Below are 13,274 nucleotides of genomic sequence, written 5' to 3' on the forward strand. Positions count from 1 at the left end.
CAAGAAAGTTCTCGTAAATAATTTAGGGTTGCTTCATGATAGGACTTAGGTCGGGACCCTTGCTAACGATACAAGTCTATATTGTACCTATTTATTTTTAATACTAATGTTATTAATCTTAATCGATGGTTGTTAAATAGCTGTACATCTGAACTTCACTCCGACCCTTTTTCGTAGTCCTAAAAACCGTACGTGGCATACAAATGCATTAGTGGGAATTTCTTTTCACGCAGAAATGGTACCCTAGAGGTTTGTTCGTGCGGCGCGGTTGCCAGAATGAGACCTTCACTTATTAATTAACTTCTACAGTATCAATTTGTATTATACCTTCTTATTCCATATATTTTATTCGTATGTTGCGACATACGTATTTAAAGAACATAGTCCGTAATCTAATTTTAAGCGTTAAAATCGCAATTATACAATAATTTATTAAATGACATTACATATTAATATCTTTAAGTACGTTAGCGATGGTATCAATCCAAGTTGCGACTCCATATGCGCCAGCATCTACATTCTGCAAATATTGGATCTGTTTTACGTAACTGGCACGTCCTACCCTGTAATAAAATAAAAAGACATAAATAAAACCACAATGCAAACAAATCAATTAGAGTGAACACAAAACACTGTGTTGAGTTTCACATTTTAATTTGATCGTTAGTCGGTAATGTTTCGGTCTACATGCTCAACATATCTTATAGGACCCCTCTTTCGTTCATTTTGAATTCACTCTTGTTCGAAAGTCAGAATCACGGGAACGTATTGTGTATGTAAAACGAGTTCTTTCTGTTTTCAATATATGTGAATTAACTGAAGCACTGTCTTCTTGTTTAGAATAACCCGCAACAGGTTATAGGCCCAGTTGTTAACAAGTGCAGTTAATGACTATATGTTTATGAAGTGAATTATAGTTCTTTGTGAAAGAACTGTGTTTAGAGAAAAGTGTGTTTCGCCACTACTTTTATGAGTAAGGAGTTCGTTAAAATCAAGCCGTTACAGTCGACCGAATCGGAAGAAGAGGTACAGATAATTATTTAAGATAAGGCCCTCCTCACCAATTTTTTTGCGCCTTTGCTACATTGTAGATTTTGATGTGTAGATCAAGAATCTGGAAGACAAAATTACCGCTCGCTTCTCATTTTTAAGACATAAATGTTTATATTACAGTGCGGGCGCCGTCGTATCAAATATACAGTACTGGCAGAATGAAGCTCATGCGCATGCGCGGGTTCTGCGAAGTCAAGGAACGTGCATGTCGGCTTCTCAAAGCTTGAAAATCTAGCAAAAATAGTTTATTTTTGCTTAAAGATTTAATTGGAAATGCGAGTGAGTGGCCCTTGTTTATTCGGCAAACGTTTTGGAACAGAAATCTCAATGATCACAACAGAATAATCATTGTAAATTTCTGTTACCTTAATGGAGTTGCCAAAGACGTCCTCCATGAGGTATTACAATTTACTTCAAAAGAGAGCTACATGACAAGAAGGCGATATGAAATAGAGGCTCGGTATAAATATTTGGCCAATGTAACGTATGAAGAAGAAAGAAGGAAGCGTGTGTATTCCTATTCGGTGTTCCATAAGAGAATATTTTACTTAAATTGGGATACATATCCCAGACATAAACAATTGATATTGACTGTTAAAAAATGGCTCTTTTCAGAGCCACAATAATTAACGTAGAAATAAGTATTTGGTTTAACTTCACCATGTGTTGTGAAATATTTATAAAGTAACTATTTTTTACATAAACATATAAGTACTGACTTCTTTGCTTCTAGAAATAAAAAGAGATAGTTTGACTGCAACCTCTGCTTTATAAATATATAAATACATGTGCTTGCTCTATATTGCAAATTAATAAAGTAGATATTGTACCTGTTTGCTTCATCAGTACATACACTAATGTGTTTGCTACGTATTGCATACTTTAGCAGCTAGTATTATAAAAAGTTCCTCTAAAAGAGTATAGTACAATGTCTGTATTACATGCAACGAGTTGATAAAGCAACCATATTTAATGATATTTGCATTATTAATTTGGCGCATCGATGAAAACCACCTATCATTAATTTATGTATTCGTAAAACAAGTAGTTTCAGTAACGCTATCTTCAAAAGCATAGTATGTATAAGAACATTATTACTTTATGTACTTATAAAGCAAGCATTTTCAATCCTGTTCACTTTATACGTTTGCAATATAGAAAGCAGAGCAGTAGTTTATGTGTAATACTTGTTTAGCGAAGATATAAAGTAATGCTCTTTTTCTGTAGAAAATATATATTGCAATATATTCGGAATATATTGCGTGTTAGAATCGCTTAAAGGAAGTGATCTAACTGGGGTCCGGACAAGGTGAGAATGAGGGTACAGAAAGAAACAAATACTCGATTAAATTTAAGTCGGCCCTTAAAAGGGCTTAAGTACGACGTTTATTTAATCGCTCTTTATCTTTGGGGGCTGGGGGTGGATGAGGTCCTCGGCGGCTCCTTTTGTTTGTCGGCGTGGTTCCGAGGGCCTTGGTTTTGGACGCCGGTCAGCGACGTTGGCGTCTGAAACGAAAATAGCGGCAGAACCGCGACGGTAAGCGAGAGCGTAAGTCAAGCTATACCAAATAGTATCGACTCCTGGCTGTGACAACAAGCCTGTATGGAGGGGATAGCAATACCTTGCTTGTAACGCAAAGGTAAAGCAGTGGACTGTGTGATCGACTTTCCTTTAAAATTAAAGGGATCGTCGACCTGCAAGTGCGTAGAGAGGAGAAACCTCTTCTCCACGTCTTATGCACCTTTTAAAGAGGTGCACGTCGGTTGAATCCCTGCGAGAGCAGAGATTCGCGAGCGTTGAAATGCACTGTCCCTAGCTGGTGCTAGGCTCAGAGGCAGGTGACGGCCAGAGACTCCACTACACCGTTCACCTCGCCGTGTGCATCTATTCGTCACACGGGGGTTGCTTCTAAACGGTTAGTGAGGCGCGAGTAACGTAGAGGTGATAGGCACTTACGTTTACTCTATCTGGATTTGCCCGTCAAACAAGGCTACTGAGCAGTGGGTTCGGTGCTCTTCCGACGATATGCAAACTCAGAGAATCGTGAAAATCACCGATTCCAAGAGTGTGTTCAATCGTTTTTGCAATCTCTTTTTTGCAAGCTGATTCGTCTGTCGCACGTATAATACGTGTTGATCGAACAGACGAATAGACTAAGCCGCAAGAGAAGATCGTTCGGTCAGTGAGGATTCTGCTCTTCGAGTACTTCGAGCTTGTTGGAGAAACCAAGAAGCTCTGTTTGAACTAACCTCGAAATGGCTGTACTTCTACTGATCGAACTGTTACCTGTCAAAGACTGGCACAAGACTGACTGCGAGAGTTGCGCGTGTCTCCGCGAAAGCGCGGAATACGCTCGTTAGCCGCCACGCGGCGCTCGCTAATCAAACTGTGTCCTTTTCTAATCTTCGACAACTTTCTCTCTCTTTCCTTCAGGCTCGAACAGCTGACACAGGTCGTTCACCTGTTCGAGTTTAACTGTAATTTTCTAAAAACGAGTCCTTCGTCAAATTCACCGTGTTTGTTATTAGTGACACTGAATCCCCAACCGAAGGCGACCTTCGGTTGGGCACGTCGATCAACATACAACGGCTTTTCGTAACGAAATAGAGTTCTCAATATATATTAACTCTTTTTTAAACATTGCGAATTAGTATAGTACCATTGTACATACATGCTTTACCAGTGAATGTACTAATACGCTCTCTACGCACTGCATACTTTAGCAGTGACTATTATTAAAAGTGACTCTGTTGAAAGGGCATAATAGAATGTTTGTTATATATGCAACGAGTTGATAAAGCATAAATTTTTGATATTTGCTTTACAAGTTCGCAACATCGATGAAGATCTTTACTTTATGTACTCGTGAAACAGGCAGTTTCAGTAACGCTAATTCCAAAGCATGGTACGAATGAAAGCATTGTTACTTTACATATTTATAGAGCAAACATTTTCAGTAATAGTTCCTTCATCGGTTTAAAATGTCAATAAAAGTCTATAGATTACATGTTCATAGAGGAAATAATTTTTAAAAATTATTCTACCTTCTAAACTATGCTGTGATAAACACTATTTATGCATTTGGGTAATTATACAGATTAGGCGAGCCACGTCCGATTTCAATGACTTTGGAATATGTTGTCAAGGTCATCATTCTGAACAACTTTTCCCTGGACATTGCGACGTGACCGCCCCGCCGAGCCGTATTCGGCTTAGGACGGGCGTGCAGATCTGGCCACGACGCGTCCCAAGCCTTGATTTTTCCGTGGGCGCCAGGTATCTTTCGATACCGGCGTGGAACACGTCTCGTGTTTTCCGAAACCCGCGGCCCGGGCCAGCTCTTCGCGCGGAGAGGGGCGAGGTCCTTTCGAGCGCAGGGTGAGGAACGCTGCGGGATTTCGGGTTCTTACGGCGAGAACGCCAGTCAAAACTCGGTTTTCTCTGGTAATAAAAGATATATTTCAGCGAGAAACTTACAGGACTTAGACGACTTCGTACACGCGCTGTCCCGCGACACGTGGCCGCGGGTAGTTACCCGTTCCCCGCTAATATAATCGCGTAACAAGGTTTCGAGCGACGACGAGGTTGAAACGCACGTTCGGCACGCGAAAGAGAACCGCCCGCGTGGCTGCTCTTGCACCGAAGTTACACCAGCAAGCCGAAGATGCATCCGCACGCGACAACCGTTAGCTAACGCGCCGCTAAGCCGCAGACTCGCCGTTCGGCCGAGTCCGCAGGCTTCGAGAAACCCGCACGCGAAGGCTTTCTTCCTGTAACACGGCCTGTACGACCACCAGGAGTCGGCCCTCTCGAGATTTCGACTGCGAACGATCTAGTCCGAGTCAACCGGGGAGAACAATGGAGGAAGACTTACCACCTGTGACGTGGTCAGCGTCCCGTACAAGAAGAAGGTCGAGATCGCTGCGTGCGGCAGGATCTCGGCACGCGACGCTTCCCCCACTGTGCCCTGATTGGCTTGCTCAGTTCGCGCGGTCTCGCGACCAATTATTCGTCGCGCCGTTCGAAGATCGACGGTTGATTGGCAGGTCCTCCCTGAGTCCCCCTGGTACTCTTCCTGCGGCGTGGATCCTAGGCGCAGTAGTAGACTTCGCTCTTCCGGGGTCCGCTGCCATCGTCTGCCCGCGAGATGGCCCCCGTGGCTTCGTCCCTGCGCCTCTCCGTCGAGGATCTCTACCCGGAACGCGGGGTGAGGTGGCCAACCTCGCCCGCGTCGGCTGGTCCCCATGTACCGGTGCGTCCTCTCACATTCGTGGGGCAGCCCTCCCATCGTGTGTCCTCCCTGAGTGGCACGATGGGTTCCGACAGCCTCCCAATTTCGGCGTCGTGTCACTGGCCGGGTGAAGTGACTCTGGAGCGGCGGGTACCCTGGCCGCTCCTCGATCCCGAAGATCCGCCGCAGGAAACCATGTCTCGCACCTGTCGCCTGCCGATGCTACCATCTAGGCCGCTGAGATATCCCGAGAGCTAGGGCGCAAAATACACGTTAGAAACACGTTGGACTCTCTCTGGTGCGCACTGAAGGCTTCTCTTGTCCCGGGAAGGGTTCGGCTTTGTGACTGGCACTTGTGCCACGTCACAACATATACCCGGCGGTCTCTTTTAGTTTTCGAGATATTCGCAAAAATGTTTTCAATATTGAAAAGAGGGATCGCAATAGGTCTAGGTTAGATTCGTTAGCGACAGCTTCTGTTTACGTTCCTCGCTGAAACCTATATTGTCGATATTCCTTATGATGTCGAAAGAACTCGAGAAAAGACGATTTATTATTATCAGTTTCGAATAAATCGTTGTAACATAACGTCGTGCATTAATTAGTACAAGATGAAATTTTTGGAATTTCTAGCATTAATGATGCGACACGATGACCTAATACAATATTTGTGCGAGAAAAATGTTCTTCGTAATATTATACAATAAAGTGTCCGTGATGTGAAAATATTCAACACCTAGATACAAAAGAATTAATTTTTCATTGCACGAATCATTATTATAAATAAACAAGAAAGCGCAAACGGACACGTTTAACGTGTCATTTTAAAATTACTGCGCTCCACGGAACTTGGTTTTCGAAAGCACGTCTAAACATTGATGTATCTTGTCGAATATTTATTACGTTGTAATGATGAATGCCCCTCGTCAGATGTTTCTTCAAAAAGCACTTTATATTTCACCAAATATCGTAGTTGACTGGATCAATTTTTGTCGGGAGGTAAGTAATTTAAACAATTTTACTACTTTTCTTTTCAAGGCATATTCTATTAATAATTAATAATTGTTTAGCTCATGTATGAATGGTTAATAAATAATGAAACTCAAATTGGTGGAAATGCAGTTATTGTAGATATCGCTGAAGCCAAATTTGGACGTCGAAAGTATAACTGTGGACGACTTATTACGGGACAATGGATTTTCCGTGGTATAGACCGTAATAGAAACAAGATATTTGTAGTATCAATTCCGTCCCGTACAGCAGAAGTATTATTACCTCTTATTTTGAAAACGATTGCTCCTGGAACAATAATCCATAGTAATTGTTGGAAAGCATATGAACAAGTTGATAAAAATATATATCAACATTTTGTAGCGAATCATTAAAAAAATTTCGTTGATCCAATCGCAGGTGTCCACACTCAGAATATTGAAAGAGTATGGAGAGATATTCGTGGCAATATTCCAAGGTACGGTCGTAGAGAATATCATTTCAGCCACTATCTGGCAGAATTTATATTTAAAAGAACATTCGATCTTGACGAACGACTGGATGCGTTTTTTCAAGTAATAGCAGATACATATAAAATAACTGAAGATATAAAGGAATAAACAAGCCGCCCCTCCCGAAACCCCTCCATGTTAATGAACCTAACCCAGACCAACTCCGATGACACTTTTTAATATTGATAACATTTTTGCGAATATCGCAAAAATTAAAAGAGACCACCGGGTATATGTAAAGGGAAAAGTTGTTCAGAATGATGACCTTGACAACATATTCCAAGGTCATTGAAATCGGAGATGCCTCCCATAATCTATATAATTACCCCACAGGTTTTTATTTAACAGAATTCTGGACCGTGTAGACGGCACGGGTACGGAAGGTTACACAGGTGGTTAGTAGTGGTAACAAACACGCGTCCTAACAATATCGACACGCGCCCGTTACAAAATTGTGTCGGTCGTGGTGACACCGAAATAAAGCGTTACAATCTAGACGAATTACCCGATACCGCAGATTCGGAGACGCCCTGGAGGAAATCCGAATCGCACCTAGCACCAACGGCACTCCGTGCTCGATAATTAAAGACCAACGCGATCTATGCAGCTTACCTCAAATTCGCTGATCGCAGGTCGCTCTATATTCGTTAATGTATCAGCAACGAGTGGCGACGTTCGGCACGCGCACATGCAACTCCCCCGATTAGCGGCATGTCCCTCCCGCGCGTAAGCGCTACAGCTCCTCGGCGTACTTGCTATGGTTGAGGCGAGTATGCAAGAAGCGGGGCCCTGCTACACTCCGGCGAAGATCTGCATTTTCTCGGCATCGTGGAGACTTCCCCAGGACTTCCTATAGCTCCTGCCGCCTGGGCAACGATCTGCGCGCTCGCCTCCACCCCCGCCTGCACTACAGAAGGGCAGCACCCCGGGTCCATCCCTTAGCACGTAGTTGGCAGATTTTCATTCAGCTCCTTTAGTCCTCCTCGGAAGCGGCAAGTCCCTCAACTCCGGGGGTGGAGGCTCCCTGTATCATCCAGTGTTGATACGGCGCCTGAATTCGGAAACTACACGGCCGGGGGACGGGCACAGCCTCGGGGTCCATCAGGTGTCTTCTACGGTCCTGAAACGTCGTGCGCGCTTAGCACGGAGGTACCCGAAATTAGCGACGGCTGAAATTCACGATATTTTCCTCCAGGAGGCGTCTCTCGGCATGTGTTCCGCAAGGGAGCCGTACAGTCCTTTTTATCATAGATATCACGAAATTCACCAAAACGGGGACGGCGCTATGCGCAACGTTACAATGAAATACTTACTTCGCGACAGAAGTTCGACCAATCTACTATAGGCGTAACGAACAAATTTAATTTATTTTTAAAAAATTTCCGTCACGGCGGCTTCATTAATAAGGAATATGCGACGAATCGACACATGGTTTGTATACTCAAATTAGAGTACATAAACCATGTATCGTTGCGTGCACTTAATTTAAAATTGCATTGTAATTTCAATCGCTTCTTGTGAGCGTTCTTTACATAGATAACTTTTCTGCAGCGGAATATTAATGTGTCTTTATTTAATTTTAATTCACTCCCATATTTTTGCATATCGCGGTTGTAGTCAGTACATTGTGGTGTATTAAAAGTCAATTAGTATATTATCAGAAATAATATTTTTGAAGTCAGCAAGGAACAATTCCATTGCGGTCATTGTTTGCAGTATTGTTAAACCAATATGGAAATAATGCAGAAAATTCAAAGTTTCACTAACACGCATGCGCGTCACATAACTTTGCGGAAGATGCGCATGCGTTTTTCATGACTCCGCGTAAGATGCGCATGCGCATGAGCTCCATTAACTGTAACATGGGTGAAATAGAGAAAGTTATTGACTATATTGTAAAGATTACTTCTCTCACTCAACCGTTAAAGGACATGGACATGGAACCAAAATCTCAGGTCGTGACTGTGAAAATTCTTGAAAGTCTTCCAGTGAAATTCGATAATGTGAGAACTGCACGGTATACAGTGCCTACAAGTTCACAAACAATCGACAAGCTCACGGATCACCTTGTTAATGAAGAAATACGCCTGAACTCAGAAACGCCATTGGCAACAACGAGTAACGGAAGACGGACAGGGACAGCGTTTGTAACATATTATAAGCAAACTGTAGCAAGTATAACGTCCCTAAAGCGATGCTACGTTGTCCATGGAAGAGCGGCTTTCCGATGGACGAAAAGTGGGGTTCGTGTGGCGTGCGGTTAAGGAGTTAAAATCCAAAGCTTAGATCTTTCTTGACAATAATTTATTCAGTAAAACCCTATTCTAATTCTAACGTAAATACAATACTAATGCCTATTCTAATTCGTTAAATATTTATAAGAACAAATAAGGTTAATTATTATGTACAGACGAGGTTATGTTGATCGTAATCGTTATGCGGTATACTTCTATCATTTATCTCGATAACGTGAGAGTTAGGTTATGTGTCTATGCTTAAAATTCGTGAATAGAAGTTAGGTTATGTGTCTAAGCTTTTACATTCGTGAACAAGAGTAATTATGCTGTTATTAATTATTAATCCGTATTAATTGCGGTAGAGGATCCTCTATTTTAGACGATACGCAGTGTAAGTGTGTGTGTGTGTGCAATAGATCTTGTCTCGTATGCCCTAGTCGCTGCCGAAGTTATAGGTGGCTATAACCTAAGAGCGGTCTCAAGGTTTCATGAAACATATAATCTTTGCTTGATTGCCTAAGCATCCGTAAGCCCTTCGTTATCTTTTCTACATCAGTCGCTACCTTAGAGAAAAGACTCTTCAGGAGCGGTCTTAGAAATGCGTCCGACTTGGAATGGCTTCTAGCGCTTGTTGGCAAGCGATTCGTCTGCTTACGGCAAGCACGAACTCTATATTAAAGGAGCATCAATTACTATTTGGTAGAACGGTCGCTACCCCTAAAGGAGCGGTCTCGATCTTTAGTATCTCAGCTACCTCCAAGATGTCGCCCGTACTGCACTTGCTTAGAATCGTCGTAGTGCACCTGTCATAAAGTTACTCAAGATTGAACCTGTAAAGGAGCATCGAATACTCTTGACCTCTGGAAAACGGTCGCTACCCCTAAAGGAGCGGTCTCGATCTCACTGGACAAGTATCTCAGCTGCCTCCCAGATCTTCGTCTATTTGGAACCTGATGCCAGAGAGAAGTGTGTTCCTGCTGCTTTCGCAGCTCCTTTTATACTCGCCAGTCGGAGTTCGCACATGCGCAGTTGTTCTAATTCTAATGGCGCTCTTATTCTAATAGTGACTGTTTTAATATGAAAACGTACGAAATATGTTATACTTATATGAGAATGTAATTAAAATCTATAATATATAATGTGTGTCGTAATACAAAAATGTTTATTAGTAAATGGATAACAGAATACGCGCTTATATACAGTAATAAGATAGAAATAGAAAGAGATAGATATTTCTACAACAAGATGGAGAGAGACAGCGATAGTAGAGAGAGATAGAGTGAAATAGGAAGAGACAGAGACAGAGATAGAGACAGAGACAGAGTCGTGGGGCGTTACACAAGTAACAACCATTGAAATAAACACAACAGAAACGGTAACCTTCAATCTAACAATAAGCCAAGTCAGTTCAAAAAGAACGTCAGGTGTAAGTATTCCGATAAATTCGGACATTACGCGAAAGAGCTTCGTAAAAAGAAATTTGATCGTTGCAGTTCGAACAAAAATTATTCTCTTATTGCACATTCCTCAAGTAATAATTGTGATGATGAGTTTATGAAGGATTATGTAAAACAGCCGCATTTGTTTACACCTGAAAATTCTATAAACTATGAAAAAGCAATGCATGATTATTGGTATGCAGATTCCGGTGCTACCGAGCACGTGACATCTGAGTAAGAACGGTATTAGGGTGCGTAACTGTATCCCTTGGTATGTGCACGCTGTGGCGTCTTTAATGTCTCGTCGAAGGACCACCCAAGATGGAACGGCTTGGGACCGTGATAATGGACACTTGGTTGATTTAATAAACAGGGTCACTCCACGTCAAATCGATCACTTTTTGACCTCGACATCAGGGATTTTGTTCAAAATTGAATATGATGTAGTCCACATGAAATTAGGGGGGGGGGGGGGGGGGTCTAAGTCATACTTTTGCTGTTATCAAATTTGTTTACAAAATACAGGCGGTCAAAGCTTTCAATTTTTGCCTATTTTCGTGAAACCGGAGTGTACTTTGGAATTTTTATCTCAGGAACTGTTTATCGTATTGAGATGATCTTTTTTTTATTTTAATCAGGAAGGTTTGGCCTATTTTAATAATATATTTTTTAATTGGGAACTCTTGTTTGTAATATGGAAAATTATAAACAAACTTTTCTTTTGCAAATTTCCCTTAGAGGGTCGGGGGTCAAGAATTAAAAAAAAATATGACCATATTCCTTGAAATTCAGCCTACAAAATAAGCTACTGCCGAAAATGGAACTCGTAAAACTAACTCCGCAGTGAGCAGTTATAGGTAGTGGTGCGCGCCGCTTCAGGTACTATCCTGTGGATTCGTCGAAGAAACAGAAGACAGAGAAATCATAGAAGTAAAGAAACCGAAAAAATTACTTTTACGCAAAATTTTCTTCTTTTTCACATTCTCACCTTATATTTAAATTTACTTGTAGATGACCAATAACAATAAAAACAAAGGAAAAAAGTCCAAATGTGTCAAAGCTGGTGAACGAGGAGGCTACAAGTGTGGAGCAGGTCTACATCTTATTGAACGAGTTCGAAGAGGAACATATCCTATATGAAGTAAATGGAGTGACGCCTGTGTCATGGTATAATTTGATCGTGAAACTGTTGATCAAGCCGCTAAAAATCTCCCCGATCTGGCACTTCTGTTGGACATAGCGGTCTTCTATTATTTCGAACTGAATTACGATATATTTCTCGAGCTAAAGAGTCATTTCCCACTACTTCGTTATAACATGTTATGTATATGAGCTTTGAAAACATTAGAATAAAGTGAGATTAGGAATGATCGAACCTTTAACATCGTTTTTTGAGAGAACGATTGAGTTCGGAAATATGGTTTTTTTGACACTTTTTATCCTCTCAATAAGTAGAACATAATGCAATCATAAACAAAATTTGACCTTTAAAACCTTAAAAAAGTCAGTCAAGGACAATTTTGCGTGAAACTTTTTTAACAGATCTTCACCGATCATGGGGTGTAGAATCACGCTATGGTGGTCGTAACATATAATTTTTATACATCCTGTACAGACAGTAAGGAGGAGTTGGTATGTAATTCATAACTTATTAAACATACGAAACTGACAAATTTAAGCATAATCTACCAGTTCATCTCGTCTCTTTCCTTTTACTACACACTTCTAAGATAAGTGTAATCAACGTGTGCTTTAGCACTTTAAAAGAGCAGGAACGTTTAAGGTCGATCTCCGCCGCTCGAGTCGACAGGCCGTCTAGTTAGGATGTAACAAGTGCAAAGCTCCCTTTCTGTGTACCAACTTGAAATCGTATTCGAGTAGCTCCAGTCCTCATCTCGTCAATCGCTTCGTTGGATTTCTCAGGTTACACAACCACTGCAGGCTACTGGGAACTCTGATGACCGTGAAGGCATAGCCTTCAAAATAAGGGCAGAATTTCTTCGTCATACAAACTATTGCGAAACATTCGCGGGCATTGTATTCGCTGGAACAATTTTTGCTGTTGTTTCTTTCATTCCCGTCTCTTATTCTGTTTAAGGAGTCAGTTCAATAGTTTAGCAGTCATGGTGAAATTCGACAAGAATTGACGATACCAACTCGCCATTCCCAAGAATCGCCGCAACTGCTTCGTGTTGACGGGCTCCGGATACAAGATTATTGATGCAGTTTTATCCGCTTCCATTTTAAAGCTTTCTCTTGCCATGACGAAACTCAGACACTTGACCTCAGCTCGGTAAAATTTACACTTTTCCGTATTAATCTTAAGACCCACCGCTTTTATATGGTACAGGATGCGCTCGAGCCACTCAAGATGTTCGGCGAATGTTTTCATTGCGTTGATAATATGAATTAACTGATCTAGGAGGTGTACGAATGTTGCCGGGGCTCCTGTGAGCCCGTACATCATCCGTGTAAAATGAAATAACCCTTTCTCCGACACGATAAAAGCAGTGTTCCCACGGCTCTGTTCCTCTAACGGTATCTGAAAGTATACTTGGCCGAGGTAGATCGTAAACACGTAGCACGCGGCGCGAAGTTTGTCCAAAATTTCCGTCATGTTCAGCAACGGGTCCGCATTATTTTTTGATATGACGTTTATTTGTCGAAAATCTCTACAAAACCAATAGGTCCCGTTTGATTTCTTCACCATTATGATAGGTGACCATTCGCTACTTGATGGTTAAACTATTCCCTCTGCAAGTAGACGATCAACTTCGTCGTAAATAGCCTGTTGCACCACTCGGGCGACCG

General features: G+C 41.8%; 1 protein-coding gene across 1 annotated transcript in view; it reads right to left on the bottom strand.

The window, feature by feature from the left end:
* Nucleotides 1-302: 302 nt before the first annotated feature.
* The window catches only part of LOC143186522 (triokinase/FMN cyclase), a 79,676-nt gene continuing 66,704 nt past the window's right edge, over nucleotides 303-13,274 (bottom strand). The window contains exon 11 of the mRNA XM_076390201.1: nucleotides 303-563. Coding sequence (XP_076246316.1) covers nucleotides 443-563 — 121 coding nt within the window. The 3' untranslated portion in view covers nucleotides 303-442. The remainder of the gene's footprint in view (nucleotides 564-13,274) is intronic.

Source organism: Calliopsis andreniformis, unplaced genomic scaffold (assembly GCF_051401765.1).
Source record: "Calliopsis andreniformis isolate RMS-2024a unplaced genomic scaffold, iyCalAndr_principal scaffold0001, whole genome shotgun sequence".
NCBI classification, from domain to species: Eukaryota; Metazoa; Arthropoda; class Insecta; order Hymenoptera; family Andrenidae; genus Calliopsis; species Calliopsis andreniformis.